The sequence below is a fragment of the Triturus cristatus genome, chromosome 1_1, assembly GCF_964204655.1.
Source record: "Triturus cristatus chromosome 1_1, aTriCri1.1, whole genome shotgun sequence".
Classification (NCBI taxonomy): domain Eukaryota; kingdom Metazoa; phylum Chordata; class Amphibia; order Caudata; family Salamandridae; genus Triturus; species Triturus cristatus.
This window is the reverse complement of record NC_140579.1, coordinates 524,018,274-524,040,624: the sequence shown is the minus strand read 5'-3', so window position 1 is coordinate 524,040,624 and position 22,351 is coordinate 524,018,274. Positions and strand designations below refer to the sequence as shown.

Sequence of the window (22,351 nt, the reverse complement as noted above, 5' to 3'; positions counted from 1 at the left end):
GGGACATACCCTCGGAGGGACTCCACTGCAGGGCCTAACTCAATGGGAGCAGAATGGGGTTCAGGTGAGGTTGGCAGGACAGAGGGGGGGGGGACACAGTCCCCACATCAGTGGCACAAACTGTCTGACCAGGGGTGGTGGTGGTCGAAGAGCAAGTGGTAGGGGGGGAGGGCCTGAGCATTTTGGGGATGGTGTATCTGTGGGTGGGGGAACCTGGGGCAGGGTGTGGCGGTGGAACCTGTGGAGTGGTGGCCTGGGGGATGGAGGACAGAGACTTTGTCGTGGAGCTGCGGGGCGGGGTGGGGTCTTGCTCTTCCGGCTCCGGGGGGACTTGCGGGTGGGGGACTCAGTCTGACTGCACCTGGGGGAGGGTGTCCGGGTGTGAGGGGCACTCCCCTCGGTGTGTGGGGACTTCCTCTTCCCCTTGTAAGCTGGATCTGCTGGGTCGGTGGGGAAGAGGCCAAGGTCACAGAGGAAGAGCTTCTGGGGAGATGGGGTTGCAGGTGAGGCAAGGGAAGGGGGCTGGGAGGGAGAGGTATCAGAGGGCTGCGGAGTGGTTGTCGATGACTGTGTGTGTGTTTGCAAACCATCCCCTGTGAGTGTGGTATCAGTCCCCTGAGGTTGCTTGTGTGCAAGTCTAGCCCTTGGTTTGGGTGTTTGTGTGCTGCCCGTGTCTGTGGGTTTGGGTGAATGTGCTGGTGCGTGTGTGCTTGGGACAGGTAGGGTGCTAGGAATCGTGGGTGGGGCAGGGGTAGGAGGGGTGCGCCACTGTTGGAGGAGAGACACTGCTGCCGTCAGGGAGGAGGCCATAGACTGATTGGTCCTCTGTAGGGCAGACATGCCCGATGAAATGCCCTCCATGAACGACACCAGTAGAGTCAACAGACTAGTGTGTGCATGGAGGACACTCAGCATTGATGTCTGCCCTACATGGATCTGTCGAAGCAAGTCCACAGCCTCCACACTCAGGGCAGCAGGGGACACAGGGGCAGAGGGTGCGGTGCCTGGCACAAAGGAGACATGCTCCCGAACACGGGAGCCTCCACGGACCTCTGGGATGGGAGCCGATGGGAGGGTGGTGATGGTGGTGGCGGTGGCGGGGACAGCCTCACTAGCTGGGGTTTGGTGGCTGCTGACACCCGCCTCCACAAGGGAGTCATCCTCCGAGCTGCTGTGGCCCTCAGCTGGGGTGGATGGTGCTGAGGACTCCTCAGTGTGGCTCCACTCGCCCTCCGTGCCACTGGGTCCCTCCGACTCCTCACCTTCTGTCCCAGTCAGGCTTTGTGGCTCCTCCTGGTCCGTGGAGCTGTCCCCTCCTGTGGCTGTGGATGTATCTGGATAGAATTAGGAAACAAAGAACAACATTAGTCACCTGCACTGACTGACCGCACACACCACAGTGAGTATAGCACATCAAAGGGCAAGCCCTGGCATCATCAGCTGAACACTGCTCAAAGTGCTCACACTGTTTAGAATAAGCCAATTGTCAGTCTCACCATCAACCATGGCACTCATATCACTCCTGGACTTGCACCAATATGTCTGTTGCATGTTGGATGCTAATACCCCAATGTGCAGACATGCACCACCTACACATTTGTTGGACATGCAAGTGAACATGTAGGAGTATGTCACTATACACACATCACATCTCTTGCCACTGACTCAGTACAGGTGTCAGGATGAAGGGATGGCCAGAGTCTCATTTCACATGCTTGTGATGCATACCAGCAACACACACTATGATGTTCTCATGTCCTGATAGTCAATGCCACAATGGGGTGCATGGAGCACATTTGACCCCAATGCAGGATCACTCATAGCAAGTTAAATGCCATGGCACAGGCATGCCCGGACAGTCAGTCATCACTGTCTCCTGTCACAGGGGCAGGGTATCCAGACAACAACAGTATGCACTGTTTCACAATCATAGGTCATGGGTAAAGCAAACTCTGCAGCTGACAAGTGCACTAGTCCATCCCCTGCAAACAACATATCCCGGACCCAGATGACCCCACATCATACAAAACAGACATATGAGTCTCTGCGAACTCAACTCCCTGTACATGAGCACATCACAGTCTGCTGTGCATGAAACACAGCTGCTGAAGTTCACAGTTGCATACACCATTGTGCACTGTCAAGTGATCACTCACCTATATGTCACACAGGTCTTGTCTCTCATAGTCACATCTCAGATGTCCTGCTGACCCTCAAATTCATGAACACCCCAGTTGTCCAGAAAAGGAAGCCACACCACAATGACACAGAGGCAGACACCTGAAGGCACATGTCACTAAGCACAACCTGTAAGTTGATACACAGGAGTGGGATTACTGAGTGTTTCTAAATGCCCTTGAGTAGGCATGACTGCCCAGGTCTACGTGAAACAGTGTATAGCCATGGACAGTAGTCAGGTGACTAAGCAAGTGTGACACAGTTGATATACATACTCCTGAGGCCCACAATTTGGAGTCCCCTGCTGCATGGGTGTGTTTGAAATACCCCAGGCACATGTGGCGAGTCAGACCAGCAATTGGAACACATATCAAGGGCACACACAGATCACATGTCAGATCTCAGGCATTGTTTAAACAATTGACCCACCCATGAAACCCACAACAGAGTCACGGTAACAGATGCTGTCCAGAACCTGAAGCATAGCTGACTGCAGGGAAACAGTGCCCTCGTGACACAAGTCACAGACTGTAGGGTCCACACCTGTGGATCAGATGAGGAGGGTGCATCACACAATTGAGGGACATGAGTCCTGGACTACAAGACCAACGTAATGTGGAAGTGTGACCAGGCCAAAAGACTGCAAATAGCATGTCAGACATAGTACACAGATTAGGCAGGGACTTACCTCCTCCTTGCTGCTGTCTGGCCTTCAGCTGCCCATCCAGATCCGGGAAGACCACCGCCAGAATCCTGAGCATGTGGGGGGTCAGGGTCCGGTGTCCGCCCCCCCTGCGAGGAGGCGACAGCTTCAGCTGGACCCTTGCGATCCTCCGGGTCCAGCCCCGAAGGTCCTGCCACCTCTTCTGGTAGTTGCGGATACGGCGCCTGCAGACCCCCACCGATCGAACTGCCCTGGCGATGGTCAGCCATATCTCCTGCTTCTGCTGGCCATCAACCTGCGAGGATGACAAAGTTAAAAGTCCATTAACACACATGCCCCATATTTGTGTTGCACACAGTTGGATATACATGTCGTCATCACAAAGGAAAATGAGTTACACAGGCAGTGCACCCATGGAAATGGACAAATGCCCTGCATGTCTGACATGTTAACAATGCCTGGGAAGTTTAAGCTTGCACAAATGCACTTTAGCTGCAGAACACCTGTTCATTACATGTACCTACACACTTTGGGGGATGAAAGTACTCAGTGAGTATGCTTGCCACTGGTGTACACACTGCTAGTACTGCTAGTCAGACAACATGCACAATAAGGAAGGCAGTGGACCGCACACTCACCTGCTCCTCTGGTTTCCCATACAGCTTGGTGTACTGTGGAAGGAGCCCATCCAGAAGGGCCTGGTTCTCCTCCTCAGTGAAGGATGTGGCCCTCTCCAGAGTACGTGCCATAGCAGTAGCCAGAGGATGCAGAGACAGCAGCAGTGGTATCAGAGATATGGTCCAGTAGCATGTAGTGCAGGCAAGTGAGCTTCCTGGGGTCCAGCCAGCCTTATATCTGTGCTGCAGAGGCAGAATCTGTGCCATGTGTCCCAAGTGATAGGTCCAACACGGCTGCATTCTATGAATCTGGCCAATCCATGGAATTGTACAACTCGTACACGTCTTCCGCATCGTTCAAATCTTCACCTTCATAAAACCCTAGTAATTGCAACATTGTTGTAGGCATCCAACTGAATTTCCAGCACACGACTCGTACAAGTTTTGAATCCGCATCCGTCTCCATGACAGTTCAGAGCCAATGGCTGCGCACGGCTCGGTCAACTGACTGTACAATGCGTAGTTTGAAAATACACACGCACCCGTCTCCATACGATTCAATGGCCAAGTCGTACGCACGGCTCGGTCCATGCCTGCATGACGCGTATGCATGATAGTCACCCGCATCCGTTCTCATTGCAGTCAATGGCTAAGCGTACGCACGGCTCGGTCCATGCCTGCACAACGCGTATGCATGATAGTCACCCGCATCGGTCCTCATTGCAGTCAATGTCTAAGCGTACGCACGGCTCGGTCCTGAACTGTGCAATGCGTACGCCTGATAGTCACCCGCATCGGTCCTCATTGCAGTCAATGTCTAATCGTACGCACGGCTCGGTCCATGCCTGCACGACGCGTATGCACGATAGTCACCCGCATCGGTCCTCATTGAAGTCAATGTCTAAGCGTATGCACGGCTCGGTCCTGAACTGTGCAATGCGTCTCTGTAGAAGTCACCCGCGTCGGTTGACATTGGTGTGACTTATTGACGGCTTCCACACACAATTACTTGCCAGGGACTCAGGTGTACACCTACCACATACAGCATGTGCCACACTGTGTCCCATGGCATGTAAAGCTGCATTCCCTGTGTGTTTGGGGGGGGCAACATTTGGTTTGTTGTGTGGCACTTTTGTGCAGCCACTCCCAGGCTGTGCACGTGTTCATGGGGACAGAATACTTTGTGTGCTGTGCACATTACCACTGTGATGTGCAACTGTACAGTTATGGGCATGAGTCATGGACACAGTTTCAGGTTGGATATGTTTAGGACATGTCACATACACCCTGAGTCCTGGGGGTGATGGTATGTACGTCACAGTGAGACCTATAGCCCCAATTCTGATATACACCCACAGTCTGTGTGCATGTTGTGTCTCAGATGTGGTTGATCAAATGTGCCCAATGGGAGACAGTCTCCACATCCATGTGGTTTGTGCATCAACATTGATGTTGTGTGTGTGTCTACGAGACGTACATGTAGGGCCTGCAGAGACAACAGTGGCCACTACCTGTGGGACTCACGGTTGTCTTGTGGCGTGTACATGATACGCCATGTCATGCCAGTGTCCATGTGGCAATACAGGGACCCTAGGTATCTGCATGTCAAAGATCTGTGATTCCTGGGAGACATCAGGCCTCACTTGTCACTGTGGTGTGTGTTTGTGACGTGACAGCAGTACATAGGTAGTGTGACACAGCCAAATGATTGGCCATTGCACTACATGGGATTTATGTAGACATGTGAACTTGAGATGTGAGGTGATGGGCATGTAGGTGACATATGTGTCCATACCCAACATCACACACCTCAGTACATTGTGTATTGTCATGATGTATCATGTGATATTTTGCTTGGTCATAGCCACATGGGTGGATGAATCGACAATCTTCCTTTGTTCATCTCTGTACTGCAGGGCACCAGCTGTCCATAGACCGTTCCAAGACCTTGAAACCATGCAGGAACGCGACTGCATCCGACGGTACCACTTCACCAGGCCACTGATTGAGGAGTTGGCAGAGCAGTTGGCGCCACATCTGCTACCTGGCCGGACATACCCTACAGCACTGACCCCAGAGGTGAAGGTGATGACAGCCCTACACTTCTTTGCTACTGGTACCTTCCAATACACTGTGGCTACTGCTGGTGGTATGTCGCAAACTATGTTCAGTCGCTTGCTACGCGATGTCTTGGAGGGGATGTTGCATTTCCTTGACCTGTAAATCAAGTTTCCTAGCCCAGGTCAACTCACTGAAATAAAGGATGCTTTTTATACACTGGGGAGGATGCCGAACGTCATCAGATCTATTGATGGTACACATGTGGCCCTGGTACCACCACAGGCACATGAGCAGGCATACCGGAACAGGAAACATTTCCACTCCATAAATGCTCTGGTGGTATGTCTTGCAGACATGTGTATCACACGTGTGTGCACGTTTGCCCAGTTCTGCGCACGATGCCTACATAATGAGGAGTAGTCACATTGCAACGCTGATGTCACAGATGCCAGACCAGCGTGCCTGGCTTGTCGGTGTGTACTGACTGTTTACCATTGTGTGTGTTTGGCAATGTTGTATTCCACCCTCTTTCAAAACTCAGCTAATTGTTCAATTGTTTGTATGTAGGTGACTCCAGATACCCCAACATGCAGTGGTTGCTGACACCCCTCAGGAAACCTGTGACACCAGCTGAGGTGCGCTACAATGAGGCACATGGTCAGAGCAGAAGGGTGATTGAGCGTACATTTGGTCTCCTGAAAAGCCGCTTCTGCTGCCTGGACAAGACCGGAGGGGCATTCCCATATGACCCTGCAAAGGTGTGCAAAATTATCCTTGTATGCTGCATGCTACACAACATGGCAGTGCGGAAGAAGTTGCCTCTCATCCAGCATGACTATGACCTACCTCCGCCACCTGTGGAGGATCCAGGCCTGGGCCACGAGGCCAGTGATGATGATGATGAGGGTGACGTCCGTACACAGCTCATCAACAACTTCTTCACCTGAATGTGAGTTTACAGGGTTGTTATGTCAATGTATTCAGTTAGCCTGAAATGTGTTAGGGCTGCTCTGTTGCTGTTTGAGTGTGTCTGTGTGCCACTTGACTGGATGCGTGCAGTGATGTGTCCTTTCAGGTGGTCTGTACTTCACAATAGTGTCGAACTGCTAACTTGTTTCTGTGTAGGTTTATTTTGACATTTTTTGTGCATGTGTATTGCATTTCTCTCCTGTTCTGCTGTGCTTTTGACTGTGTCTTGTGTCTGTCCTTCTCAGGGTACTTTACCTGTTGTTTGGTCAACACTGACCCCCAACACCTAGAATCCAACACCAGTGAGGAAGTTGTCAATTCCCATCAAGTGATGTGCCACACACCCCTGGACTTCAATTCTCCGACACTTTGTGACCGTGTGTCCACTCTAATGTACAATTACCTTGCAACTCTTGTGGAATAAACATGTTGATGATGTGTAATGAACCTGTGCTACGCTTTGTTAGGTGCGTTGTCCGTCTTCCCACATCTGACTGACATTTGCTTAACTCACCTGTGGGCTTGTTACCATTGACTGTGGATAGGTGTGGTGTCTGTGCATACCAATGTATTTCAGGTCAACATCATAGTGTGGGATGAGTTACATGGACATGGTGAGTATGTGTTGTGGTTCCATAGTGGTGTGTCTCCCTCACATGTGTCACATCACCATGACTCATATAACAGTAGTATTTGGCATGCACTGTGTTGTTTAGCAGATCAACATCTCCATGACACATGACAGGTTGGAATCACAACAGAGGCAAGTATAGTGTACTGGTGAGTTTATTTACAAACATGTGTGAGGATAGTGCACAGGATGGTGGGTGCTGTACATTGGGTTTTGAATCCAAAGTTCACAGTAGAGTTGGAAGTGTTGGTAGCTGAAATGTCCAGAGTAAAGTCCACAGTCATCTGCTACATTTGACCAACATGAACCCTCCATGTCATGTAGGCGAGTTGTGTTAGATACGACAAGGTGAACGGGTTGCGCACAAAGAACATTGTCCAGAACAGGTTAGAGGCCCTGGGGGATGTGCAGGGACATCTGCGTCTCACTTGTCCTTCTTCGGACGACCCTTCTTCTTCTTCGGGGGGGGATCCTCAGGTGCAGGCATCTGCGGTGCAGGGGACTCTCCGCAAGAGTCATCCTCCCTCCCTGTGGCACTGGCAGATGGTGCGGCAACAAATGTTGTGGCCACACAGGGAGGTATGGACATGTTGGTGCTTATCTGGCGGAGGCATTGGAGTATGTCCCGATGCACCGCAGTAAGTGCATCCCACTTTGCTTCCATGCGGGCATGATGACAGCCTGCTCCTGTTGAATGTCCTTGAGGATCCCCACTACCTGGCCGAATCCTCTGCTGCTATCTTGGTACTCATCTATGATGCGTGCCAGTTGGGGGTCATCATGCAGTCCAGACCCCTCTGCAAGGCACGCCCTCTGCCTACCACCCCTCCCAGCACCCCTATCCACATGGGCAGGACCTGCGGCAGCACGCGCAGGTGACACTGGGCCCCCTTGGGTGTTGTTGCTGGTGGTGTTGTCCGTAGCTTCCTGGGGGTCCTGTGTCCCTGTGCTGTTGGTGTTCTGTGGCCTTGGTCTGTCCGTGTTGGCGGGGGTGCCCTGTCTTTTGCCAGATGCTGGAGGCATGGGTACAGGGGGTGCAGATGTTGGTACTGCTGGTGCTGCATTTATGACTCACACCGGAGGTGCCAGGTTGTTTGTCGTCATCCGAAGAGGACAGAGACGGATCCACACCAGAGAGCTGAGGGTCCACCAGAGTCTGGGACAGGGACTCCTCTTCATTTGGTGCTGTGTCCCCAGCACCACCTGTGTTTGGAAGAGACACACAATGTAAGTTATGTTTCTACAGGCATCAATGGTTCACATACATGACATTTTCTACTGTACGTCAGGATGCGTGCCTGTACACTGCTTTGTCCAAGGTTGTCACGGACAGAGATTGATATTGTTGTGGCACATTGTCCAGCCAAAATGAAACATTTCAATGTGCATGTCGAAGTGTGTGCATGCCCAACTCATGTATAGATTTGTCTGTACATGTCCATTACTACTCAAGGGCCATCACGTTGCTGACACAGCTGTGTCATCCCTGTACGCATTTGAGCTTTAACAAGGCCATACGTCCAATTCCACTGAGGAGATGTTGTAAGATTGGGACATGTGTGGTAGCAGATTTTGCTAGTCTTTGTGTGTCACATTGGTGTATTGGTACGACATGGTCACAGTCCGGTATGCCTATGATCTCTTTGGAGAAAGTGTATTTTTACAGTGTTCCTAGTTCCCATCTCATTTCATACAAGTGATGATGTCACCATCGTTAATGAGTCTGGTGCTGAGTTTTGTACGTGCATATGTGATTTGACTTGTCAATGTTCTCCATTGTGACATGGATTGGGCAAGGTAGCACTCTGGCTTTTCAATGCTCATGACAGTGAGAGCCGGTGGTGTGTGTGTTGCAGTTTGGCTGCTGTGAGTAGCATGTCTCCTCCAATACAGTCCAGGTTAGACCTTGTGTCTACAGTGTCTATGTCAGTGAGTGGTGTGTTGTGTGAAGGATGCATATGTTGCAGCACGATGTAGGAGTGGAATGCAGCTCACAACAGCACAGAGTGTGAATCAGACCATGCTATGGTGTCGGCTATATTGGTGTGTCCATTCCATTCACTGTCAGATGTCCCCTGTCAATGATGTATATGTGAGTTCCTGTGTGTTTTGTGCAATGTACTATATATGGATCTCCACACTTGTCATCTGCAAGACACACCTCCCCAGCCAGGCCAGGGGGCACCCCTGGACACTGCATCCCCATACAGTGAGTTTGAACATATGGTTGCAATGGCTGTGTGTGCGACCGTGTTTGGTTTGGCCAGTGCATATGTGTGATTTTCAGTCACATCATTTCTCAGGCCCACGTGTCAGACATCTTGCTCGGGCATCATCTTTGTGAGTGACTGGTACCACATGTGCAATTTGTTTTAGCATAGAAGGTGTGTGTATGGCCAGCATCGGTGTTATTTGTTTTTTAAATCAGGATCTCCTTCTTCCCCAGGCCAGTTATCCCATCATGAAGCATGCCACCATTGCAGTGGGTGCAGGTTAACTTTCCCAGCAGGGCCTTGTGCTCCCCACAACAGAGCCCAGTGTCAGACATCTTGTCAGTCCATTCCCACTCCCTGTGAGGTGAGCATGGTTCAGTGTGAGCTTTCTGGGCCATGTGGGTGGGTGGAGAATATCTGTGACTGCAACTCCCATCATGCTTTTGGCTACACCCCCCTTCCCAGCATGCTCATACTTCCTTCCTTTTGACTCTGCTTCCATGTGAGGGAATGTGACAGCAATGGCAAGATGGCTGACTGTGCAGTCCTGGTGTTTTTTGGTGCCCAGTTCCCAGCATGGCCTTGTGCTCCCCACAACAGAGCCCAGTGTCATACATCTTGTCAGTCCATTCCCACTCCCTTTGAGGTGATGTTGGTTGAGTGTGAGTTTGCTGGGCCATGTGGGTGGGTGGGGAATGTCTGTGACTGCAACTCCCATCATGCTCTTGGCTACACCCCCTTCCCAGCATGCCCATACTTCCTTCCTTTTGACTCTGGTTCCCTGTGAGGGAGTGTGACAGCAATAGCAAGATGGCTGACTGTGAAGTCCTGATGTTTGTTTGGCTACATGTCCAAAAAGAGCCCCTGTGCTTCACACAGCAGCACCCAGTGCGGTGTATCTTTGGGTGATATTTCACTACAGTGTGAGTCAATGCATTCTACCCGGTGAGTTGTGTAGAGTTTGTGTTGAGGGGTGTGTGTGTCTCCACATGCTGGTAAGTATAGTCAGAGCTGTAAGTCCTCCTTCCCACACGGCCAGACATCCCGCCATGAAACGTGCTTCCATTGGAGGGCGTGCAAGTTGCCTTTCAGGATGTCAGTAATGGTGTCCTGCTTCTGATTTGCGCACAACCCCTACCAGGGCCTTGTGCTCCCCACAGCAGGAGCCAGTGTCAGCCATCTTGTCAGTCATTTTCCACTCCCTGTGATGTGGGCATGGTTCAGAGAGGTCTTGATGGGCCAATTTGGAGGGGGGGCATTATCTGTGACTACAAACCCCATCATGCTTTTGGATATACTCACTTCACCTGCATAACCACTATTCCTTCCTGTCAGTCAGCTGCACTGTGAGGTTGTGTGTTTGTGGTGGCAAACTGTCTGACAGTGTTTATTTGGCTTTGTGCCACTGCCTTGCTCTATTTGTTGGTAGGTTTGTACATGTCATGACACAGTTACAAGTCACTATGAGATGGCAGGTATTGTGTTTGTCTGACTAGCATACACCTCTTGGGATGATTATCTATTGGTTACTGTGGCTTTGCTAACGGTGCATGGTTTCACTGTCCCCTTCCCACACAATATTGAGTATGTTGGTTGTGTACTCACCAGGCTCTGGTATGTCTGCTAGATCATGGACGCTCTCTGGTGGTAGGATGTCCCGCACCCTCTCCTCCCAGGACCTGAAGTATACTGGTTTGGCAGGAGGGCCACCACCAGTGCGCTGACTCAAGGCGTGATCTTTCTCGATGAGTTTCTTTACCCTCCTGCGCACGTCATACCACCTGTTCTGGATATTGTCCTTTGTGCGCAACGTTGGTGCTTGTGCGTTCACCTTGTCCACAATCCTCACCCACATCTTTGTTTTCTGTGACATGGGGGTCCTTTGGACCAATGTACCAAACAAATGTGGCTCTACTCTGATGATCTCGTCTACCAGCACTTCTAACTCACTATCTGTGAACTTTGGATTCTTCTTTGGGGGCATGGTGATGGGTGGTGGTGGTGAGTGATATGTGTGTGAGGGTGCAAGTGAGGGTGGATGAGTGTCGGTTTTGCTAGCTGTATGTGTGGGTGCTTTTGGTGAGGTGCTAATGGTGTGAAAGTTGTGTGATGGGTGAGTGTCTGTGGTTGCTGTGTGATGGTGTTTTCTGCTGGCTGTTGTATTCAATTTGCAAAGGATCATGGTAGTGATTGGTGTCCTTTATATAGGTGCAGTTGTGGGTGTGTCTTTGTTCCAAGTTTTTTTGTGTGATATTTATTGACTTTGTCATTGCTTGTTTGATCCCTTTTTTGTATTTTTTCCTTTGGGTTTTCTAGGCATGAAGGAAACGTTCTTCTGACCAAGATGGACGCTGAGGTTGGCTCGTGCGGGCTTCTCCGGCTCTTTCACGCTGATTTTCTTCTGTGTTTCATACGCGTCGGTCGCGGAGATCTCTATTGCTTCAGGTCCCTGTTTTCTGTGCGTGTCGGTCATACGGCTTGGGCTCCGTGCGAGTCGGTCTGGTTTTACACGCATTGCATCGTTGTGAGAAGTTGGCCTGGTATATGATGCTCACTAGTTAAAGTGATCACCTTGTACCATGCCAAGCAACCCTTATGGTGTGGTTGTAAGTCAACCTTTTCGGACTAGCTGCCCTAGTGGTAGCGTAGGCTAAGCTGTCTTTGAGGCTAAACTCGTGAAGCGTGTTAAGCCAGCTGTTTTACCAAATGCAACCCCCTTTTATACCAATGAAAGGACACCACACAGATATATATTCAAAATATATATGTATTTATTCCTCAAAGTAACCCCTAGTCTCTTTATGAGCACAGGAGCACAAATCGTCAAACAAGATTATCACAGAATACACAGAAGTTGCACGTTATATGGATAGGCCCTGGTGGCCACTCGAACCATATACTAAAATAGTGGTATAAGTACCACGAACAGAAAAGGGAAAAGGCCTAGGGCCTCTAGAATCGCTGGGCCTACAAGGAGCTAACGTCAGTTAGTGACCAGGAGGTCCACGGGTGGCGTGTGCAGAGCAAATAGTCACACGCGTGCTCCCATAGGTTTCAATGGGTGCGTAAAAAGTACAAAGTTACTGCAAAGAGGATCTTCCGGATGGACTAGGAACTCAAGATTTGGAACACAGGCACTAGAGATGTAATACTACACTTGGACACAGATGTGCCAGCTTTACCTCACCCACAGGAAGCGGGTGCATAGGCCTCGAAGTGCGTCGGGTTTCTTCTATCTGTTCCGTGGAGCTTGAAGACAAAGATGCTGCAGGCGGTCGGTCCGGGAGAGATGCAGTGGATCCAAGAGTGGATCGGAGATGTTGAAGACCTGTAAGCAGAGGGGACAGTGTTCACAGTCACTAGCCAGTGACCAGCGTGGCACCAGGTGGGTACCAGGCAATGTCGGGTGCAAACAGGAAGAAAGGTGTAGCTTGTCTCTGCAGCCACGTGGTCCCTGGAGGTCGACGACGTCCAGGAGTCGAGTCACGAGCTGTCCCACGCAGGCTCTCGCTGTCGGCGTTGTCGGCGACTTGATCGAAGCAAACAAGCCTTGGCAAAAGCAATTGTTGTAGGAAAAGGAAATAAGCTGATGGTTCTGACCAGCAAGGTCAGAAGGACTGCTCCTTTGGAGGGGAGCAAGGGCTAGTCTGGAGCAACCAGACCAGCGGTGTATTTCTTGAAGTTCGTCGCCAAGATGGCTACTAGCCAGCGGGCCAGCAACCGGTTAGGCGCGTCGAGTGGCAAAATGCAGAAGGGCCCCACGCAGATCGTGGAGATGCTGGAGGGCTCACCTTTGGTGTAGATGCTGCTCGGGGTGGGGCTTCTCAGATCCCAAAGCACAACTTGGAGGGAGCCTCGGTTGTTGCACTTGTCAGCTTGTCGTAGTCGTTCCAAGATGGCTGGCTCCACGTGTCTCGGTGCCTCCACGGGTCTCCTCTTTTCAGGGACTGTGGATCGGGCGGTGAGAGGTCTGGAGGTCCAGGTCTTGTCAGTCTCTGGGCTCGGGCTCCGGCGGGAGGCGGCGGCAAAGCAGACGTTGATTCGCTGGATGGTGCTTGCGTTAGCAAGGTGGTCACTCCCTGACCACAGGGGAGATTGGCTTCAGTCCTCTGTGCAGCAGAGCGTCGAAGTTCCCGTCTTCTTCTTAGTTTTAAGTTGATTCCAGGATGTCTGAAGTCTTAGGACACAGCTCCTACCTTTAAGCGGATTCTAGGGGCCGGACTACCTGCTAGGTCCCTCCCTATGGGTGGGACCAGGAAGGGGGGTGGTTACACCCCCAATCCTTTGTCCAGCTCGCCCCAGGCCCGGGACTGGTGTGCCCCAGGACCGGTTTGAACTGGCATATGCACCGAGGCTCCTTGTGAGCCACAGGCATGTCTGGTTTCTTTCAAGCCCTACCTGACCAATACACAAAATCCTGTCTGGGGTGGTGCACGCACCTCCCCTGGCAGGAAACCCTTTGTCCACACCTCCCAAGCTGGAAGGACTCCCAGCAGCAGGAGGGCAGACTTGTGTCTGTGGTGGCAGCATCCATTTTGTGGAGCTGAGGCTATGTCTGATTTTACCCGGGTTTCAGGCACTGTACATGTCGTGTCCCTCTAGAAGGGTGGAATGCTAACCCCGTCGCCAGAATTGGCGAGGGGTTAGTATTCCAATTCGTATGACACCTTACTCGACATGTTTTGATAAAGCCAAACCAAAGATAGCATTTAACCGCGAGGTTCATAATGCACTTAAGAGTATATGGTATGACGATATCGGGAAACAGTAGAAGGAAGTTGTTCCGACCACTGCAGACAGGCTCAGCTCATGCCAGAGCACCATCTCACATGGAACCACGCACTCTGCCTTCAGGATTGTTAAGGCCTGCCATAGGAGTGACTTATAGGTTACCAGGTGTCCCATTTAAGGTTAGGTATAGGTATACTACACCTAAGTAAGAGGTGATTACACCAACTTACCCCAGCTGAGTGATCAGCCAGTTGTGTCAAATTGTTAGGCCAAGCCTGGGGTGGCATAATACATGCTGCAGCCCCTGGCAGGCCTTGGGTACACCAATGCCCTGGGTACCTAGTGTACACTGGTACAGGGGCTGACAGGGTGATCCACTTCCAATTGGTTATGCACCTAGGGTGCATAGTTTTAATTTAGTAGAGAGAACAGCAGGCTGGGGGTCTGATTGGCAGGCCCACAGCCTCAATATGTCAAAAACCAGTGAAGCAAAAAGCAAAAATTTGGGGTGACCATAGGATAGCAGACCCTACTCTCCTACAATCGTACTGCACGGATCGGACATCGCGGGTACGTGTCGGTCGGGTTAATTCCTGGTGCGTGTCGGTCGGTGCGAATCGCGTCAGTTTTCGGGCGAATCACTGTTTTCCCTATGGCTCGGTCGCACGGCTTGTATTCCATACGTGTTGGTTGTAATTCACATGCGTTGCATCGTACTGCACGGGTCATACGGCGCCAGTCCGTGTTGGTCGGTCTCTGTTCCGGGTCCATGTTAGTCGGTACATTTTGCGTCCGGAATTGGAATCGGCCCCTGAGTCTCGATAGCTCCAATGAGGTCGACGGTGGATCTGTAAAGAAAGATGCAATGCGTCACTGGACAACATGGTAATAATTTGACAGTTTGTTTACAAAAACTTGGCTATGTAATACGAGCCACAGGACACACATGTTAATCCAGCGTGGACACTAGTGGGATAGCACATGGAGTTTCTGGACCTTTGTAATATACGTAACTTTGATCTGCATTGCGGCAAAATATGTTCTGACCAACTCTGGTCTTCGCTGCTCCACAGTCAACCCTTCATTTCTGGAGTGATGGATTGTCTCAACTGCTATTTGGATTGTTTTTCTTTTTGTTGGCAAGAAAACATGTAGGATAAAGCAATACAGGCTACTAATTAAACTCAAAAGCTATTTCCTAAATGCCATAGAGTAAACACAATAAAGTACTTCTCAAGTTGAATAATCCACAGAATGTCTGGCCATATCTAGTAGGCAGAGTGAACATTAACCAGCTGCGATTTCAGTGCATTGTGGTTTCAGGGGAAGTTGTTACAAGTCATACAATGCAAGCCTAAACATGAAACAAAGGTCTTGAAGACAAGCAAGTAGTAATATTCCAACCCAACTATAGATAATATATGAGCGAGTGTACAGCACATGATCTTCAAAAACACATTATGCAACACTTTTTTTTTCTTTCAAAATATGAAGTGAGTGATTCGTTGTTGCATTTCCTTATGTTAAACCGATTTACACCAGCTTCTAACCACTTCCACTAGGATTAACTCCACCCTCTGTACCTTCACTCCTACATATCCAAACTGAGACATGTCCCCTGTACAACACTCCATTGCAGTGCTTAATTTGTAATTTGTAAAATTTGAAGTGCAGGTGCTCAAATCTTTGTCGGAGGCCACACCTACTTTTTCTTTGGCTCCACCCACTTCCTCCACTGGCTCCACCCACTTCCGCTATTAGCTCCACCCACATCCTCAACGGGCACAGCGAAAAGTCAGATGAATTTCAGCAAGGGAGCCTGCCTTCCTCATAGTAAGGTTTTGATAGAAGGTTCCCCTGCCCTGTGAACATTTTCAAAAAGATTAAATCAAAAGTGCATTTAAAGCACAATTTTGGAATAAATTAGATAAAATCACTAATGCATTGGACAATTCCAGTGCTCTATGTGCTAATTTGGGGAAAGGACAATACTGGGGTAGGGTATGCCCTTTTTAATAGAGTCTATGAGATCAAAGATACAATGTTTACATAGCTTATGTGACAAAATAAACCAAAATGTTGTGAAAACAAACACTAGTCAAATCAGAACAGCTAAGCTGAATAAAATCATGAAATACACTTGAATGAGTCACTGTCACTTCCAGTGGCCGATGGGGTTTGGGATTCATTAATAGCAGAGTTAAAGCGATTACTTTTAGAGAAACAATTAAAAAAAAATGATTAACAATTGCGCTTGCTACTATAACTTACTCCCTGGCATGGAGCTATATGTGCATTTATTAGACATTCTGAATAGTAAAAAACATGGAACTTAACTGGCGTTTCCAAATGTAGTTCTGTATCATACAGCCAAGACAGAGATTAGAAAAGAGGCATATATATTCAAAATATGACTTTTTAATTAAAGATTTGTATATTAACAAAGCACAGAAAAATGTCAACTCCCCCAAAAGTCCTTTAGGTACCTAAGCCAAAGGAATAGGTAGTGTCTGCCTGGGCAGTTTGAATTTCTGTATCTCAAGTCATACCCATTAGTGCAAAATGACCATAGTACCATACAAAATATAAATAAAGACAAAATGACTCAAACTAAAATATAGATAAATACAGTCAAATAAATACATACATATTCTAAAATTAAAAATGAAAAAGAATTGTCTCATAAAAACAAAATAAATAACATATATAAAATATAACAATATATATAACATCCAAAAAAAAGGAAGAGATATAAATATAAAAAAAATTAAATAAATTGACACTGTCAACAAAGTGTTATAATTTCAAATAAATTACCTATATAAAGTAGAACAATAATTAAATATCCAAACACAGTAAAGCCTAACTTTTTCAAAGCATTGCAATGACACGTGTTTTGTCAGTTGGAATTGGCTAGCATCTATTTTTCTAGAAATGCCCACAAACAGTTTAAATTGCTTGAGCATTCCAAGTCTTTCTCTTTCCTTGCTTTACTCCTAGTGTCATCAGCTGCTCTTCGTCCTTTTGCAAGCCATGACTGAACATAGGGAATGGGGTTGAATTTCTTAAATGGTGGGCCAACAAGATTTAAAAACATTAAAGAACATGTTGTTTCAGTCAGCAATGATGCTCTTGTAGATGTGCAAATAAGATTCATTTGAGAAAAGCCCCGCTCACATTCTGCAGTACTGATTGCAATTGTGTGTAAGGCCATCAAAAGCTCCTTGAACTGCCTTTTAATTTCTTTCCCTCCAGATTCCTTAAACTCTCTGTAAGCACGTATAGTTTCTCGACTGGCAATGTTGAATCTTTTACACAGAGACTCAATGTCACTTTCACCATAAAGAACAGGTAGCTCATCAGGCCAGTACTGTTTGTATAAAACTTTCACTTCGCCAATCAGTGTATCATACTCAGCCTTTTTGTCAGTCGAATTAGTACCTCCTGTAGACAACAAACGATGTCTTAGATTTTCAGCAAGACTACGAAAAAACTGTCCCTGTTCAATGAGTGGTCTTTCCTTTGTGCAGCATCACACCTTGGAATATATTTTCTTCTATGCCCTTTTTACACTGTGAGAAGTGGTTCCCTTGCCTGTCTACCATTGCCTCAAACACTGCAATTTGCCGACAAATAGCTCGATGAGCATCAATGATTGTAGACTCACGTCTCTGTAACTCGAGTGATAACTCTGATAACTCCTGAAGAGCATCATACATGAGCCCAAGATTAGCAACAAACTAGATAGATGATAACCGCCTTTCTAGGCCTGTGTACATATTTCGTGTTGAACAGTCACGGGAACCCTCATCAGCTGCTCTAGTAAAGTGCTTGTAGAGAGCAGGGTAAGCATTCCAAATAGCCTCCACTGTTCTGAAGCTTGATGCAACCCAAGGAGTATCTAACACTCGACCTATTCTGCAAAGCTGAATGTCAAGAGCTTCTGCACATTCTTTCAGCTCCAAACGGTTTTTAACAGATGTGGAAAATAGAGAATAAAGCTTATCAAGTAAGTTTTTTAAATGATTTGTAGCGCCAATATCTTTCATGACATCATGAATGGCAAGTTCCAGGCGATGTGCTGAGCAGTGCCAGGCTACAATATTGGGAGAGATTTTTTCTTGCAACCTCTTCACAACACCACTGTGGCGGCCAAACATCACAGACGCTCCATCACAGGCAACAGAAACCAGGCATTTGGAGAAAAAGTCCTCACTTATGTTAACTGGATCTTTTTTTAGTGCAGATAGTAAACTGTTTACTATGCTGTCAGCTGACAAATCACTCAGCTCAATGAGGTCAACAAAAATATTAGCTGGGGAGTCCATGCCAGGTAGCTGCATTCGCATGTACACAATTAAAGAACTTTTCCTATTTAATGCAGTGGCTTCATCTAGTAAAAGACTTACTTTTGGGGAAAGTTCAATAATTGTGGCAAATATCTTCCTCTTCATTTCTGAGGCTATGTGGCGCTGTATGTTTGAGCAAGCTACATTGGAGTGCAAAATTCGCCCCATATCTAGTTCATTCAACTGGTGACAGTCTATCTCGGTTTCAAAACCATACGCTGGCCTGTTCCGCTTTGCTTCCTTATAAGCTACTCGGAATATTCTGGCTGTTGCTGACATTTGTAAAGATTGCGCTTTTGCAGTTACTTTCAATAAAGGATCTTTTTTGCATTTTCTACGATTTTTAAAGTTGTAATATGAGCCTTGCTTTGTGCATGTTCTCCAATCTTTTTCCTCAATGATTTCTGCTGCTGTTCTATATTGGTGCCATATGCCTTCACAGTAGTCTCAGTCCATTCTTTGGACAATTTCATTCCCCTGGATTTCTCAGCACCAAGATCACGGACTTGGCGACACACAGAACAGCCAAGGTTAGGGCCTTTAACAATTAACCACGGATGCTTGCGTTGGAAATATATTTTTTGGTCATGTTTCCAACCTTTAGGAAGAATGCCTTTCCTAAAAACTCTGTCTGAATGTGTTTTCAGTGATATGTTAAACTGTTTGCTAGTGCTTGCTGTTTCCTCTGTCTCTGTATCAATTTCCACAGCATGATGCTGCTCATCTCTAAGAGGACTATCTTGTGTCTTTTCTTCTGTAGGGGTGATAACGCTGCTGCTAGTAGTGGGGTCACTCTCATCCAGTGCCTTCTCTCGCACTTCTTCATCTTCCTTGTTCCCTTCATCCACTGGAAGTACATGGTCTTTTCTAGCAAGTTTGCTTGCAGGCTCCTCATCATCTTTGGGCTTAAATTTTGTGAAGTAGCTTGAAATCTTCTTCTGTCCAGTGTGTGACATTCTAGGGAAGCAAAGTGAAAGAAAACACGCTAGACGCGCGAAGTGCGATGTCAATTCGTCTAAGTAACATGCACAATTAATAATTATTTGCAGTTTGCACCAAAGACATTTGTGCATCTGCACATATATTACCATCCATGACTGACTACAAGTACAATCCAAATGGATCCTCCTCCTACTTTGCCCACCCAAATTCAGGCCTTTTCCAACTCATACTCCTGCCTGCCCTGCAGCGCTCACTCGAAAGAGACACAAAGTCTATAAAGTTTGCCTCAATTTTCAGCTTTGGCTTCCGGTATAAAAAGCAGGGTGAGGTGGCAGTGTGCAGAGTTAGTTACACACTGCGATTCACAAAAAATAATTAATTGAGACTCTGGGCCGGACTGGGAACCCAAAGCAGCCCTGGCAAGTTTTGTTACACCAGCCCCCATACGGTGCATAGCACACGAGCACAGCAAGCTTAATGACTGTCAGAGGTGTTTGCATGAAGGGGAATTCTCCCCTCAAACATTTTGCAAAAAGAAAAACCAAAATGGTGCACAACATATTTTCCATTACATATTTAGCTGTATCAACTTTCAAAGCATAGTAAATCATAAATGATGACCTGACATAAGCACCCAGGCCAGAAAGCATGGAAATGTCACACAAAGGCACCCAGCCAGGCCAGAAATCATGGAAACGTCACACAAAGGCAACCAGCCAGGCCAGAAAGCATAGAAATGTCACACAAAGGCACCCAGCCAGGCCAGAAAGCATGGAAACGTCACACAAAGGCACCCAGGCCAGAAATCATGGAAATCATGGAAACGTCACACAAACGCACCCAGGCGAGAAATCATGGAAACGTCACACAAACGCACCCAGGCCAGAAAGCATAGAAACGGCAGACAAAGGTACCCGGGCCAGGCCAGAAAGCATGAAAATGTCAAAGAAAGGTACCCAAGCCAGTGGGGCTGGAACAATTTTCAGAGTGTTGGTGCTGCCCTCAATGTTGCATCACTGAATGAAGTCATAAGATTGAGTAAAATGCAAACATCACACTAAGGACAAACATAGCAAATGAGCCTTGCCCATTCCGGCGGAGGTGGTGAGAGTGTGGTATGTTGCAGTGGAGCATTTAGAAGCCCACTGCTTGTTGAGTGGTGTTGGTGAACTCAACTGTATGAACCAAATCTTTCCACAATCCTAAAATCACCAACCCCAAGTGCCTCAACTTCCTGCTCTATCCAGTGCTGTGGTAGAATACCTGCATATCGGCTGATGCTTTGGACAGTTGAGTGGCTACCAGAGACATTGCTAGTTGTTATTTGTTAATGATGTGTATGTAGGAATAGCTGTACGAAACAGCAGTAATGATTCAAGATGGCTTAACATAGGTCTCTGAAGCAAAGTGAGTCCTGTGAGGAAGACACAGGTTGTATAGGGACCATACTCCTGCCGTCACATTCGGTATGTTTTCTTTGGTACCTCCAGGGCTTGGCACTTTAATTTAAGGCAATCTCAGGAATGGGCTAGCGAGGTGAGCCGTCATCCCTGGAAATGGGGAAAAAATGACTTACCCAGAGACAAAATGCAGACCCGTGCCTTGGGTTAGGCAAGGCCTAAAGGGCACTTTGCAGGCAGCATGTAGGCCTGTGTTTAATGTGAAACGGCAAGCTATCCCGAGTCTCTCCCAGAGATACTGTGCTGGCAGAGATTCTTTGTTGAGATTCCTGCAACAGCTGTGTGTTGTAGCTACTATTAGGGTGTATCAGTGAGGGTTAACTTTACATCTATGTTCGGGCTTGAGCACCTGTGCAGGCTTATTATGACATCATCAAACTTACACATTTGATAAATAAACTTCAATGTAATGACATTCGGGAGTAAGAAACGAAGTCCTAAAGTAGATAATTTGGACTACAGTTTTGTTGCAGGCCACACTAGACAAATATTTTTTCTCCGGAGCAAAATAGAGACATTTTCACCATAACCTTGTTATCCTGTCAATTAAAAACATCGCTCAAAGTTGTTGAACAATCACAGATATGTAACGGCCAGTTTGGGAGCATAATGTAGCAAAGTCCCCAGGATTCGCTCTCTTGCTTCTATTTTTCTCTCTAAATCTCACCGCCACGCCCCCCTGGTCTACCTCCAACTCTTATTGTCTTTACTTTAGTTTCTCTCTAGTCTACCTATCCCTCCCTCAACACCCTGTCTTTCTATATATCTTTCCTTTTCTCCTCACCCATCTCTTGCTCTGTCATCTCTCTCTTGGTATGTGACCTCACGGCTCACCCCTCTTTACCTCTGTCTCTCTCTCTCTCTGCTTCCTACCCTTTCCTCCCTACTGGCATCTTCTAAGTTATTCCTCACCTCACCTCCCTCTTGCTACCATGCTTCTGTTTTGCGGCTGTTAGTAATAAGGAAGTTAAGAAAGTAGAGAGGCATAAATAAACTTCATGAAGCCCAAGGTATTTGACTACTTAGTAGACACAAACTGCAGCTCTGCCAGTCTCCGCCATAAATAAAAGCAAACAATTCTTGAGAAAAATAAATCCGCACGACTCACTGAAGAAAGCCAGTGGTACGAAAAGTTCACGGGCCACCTGTTTAATCAAATGCTCAGGTGGCACACGTTATAGATTGCTTTGAAGTTCGAATCAAATTAATGGAGGACACTGCGAGGCTGATGGCTGACGCTGACCTACTCCTGTCAGTCTTTTTGCACACCATCTCTTTTTTTAATACATATTAAGGTGCACAGCAGCACTGAGTGGAGAATCTCTAGCCGCTCCATCAATGGCAGTGCATTGTGAATGATGATGGCATGCCCAATGCATAAACAGTAATATCAGCCTGCCCTGTGGAATCAACAGCAATCCACATGGGTGCCATACGCTGTCTATAGCGCCCGCGCTACTGCTGTGGTGCTATAGATAACATGGGACTTTGGGAGTCTTGCAGTCCTCTCAGCATGGACCTGAACCAACCACCACC

General features: G+C 47.8%; 1 protein-coding gene and 1 pseudogene across 1 annotated transcript in view; both read right to left on the bottom strand.

The window, feature by feature from the left end:
• The window catches only part of LOC146870551 (transmembrane protein 98-like), a 378,347-nt gene that overhangs the window by 296,409 nt on the left and 59,587 nt on the right, over positions 1 to 22,351 (bottom strand). Inside the window, exon 2 of the mRNA XM_085599684.1 lies at positions 14,881 to 14,912. Within this exon, the coding sequence (XP_085455810.1) occupies positions 14,881 to 14,912 (32 nt within the window). The remainder of the gene's footprint in view (positions 1 to 14,880; positions 14,913 to 22,351) is intronic.
• Positions 16,985 to 19,369, bottom strand: LOC146870552 (E3 SUMO-protein ligase KIAA1586-like; annotated as a pseudogene).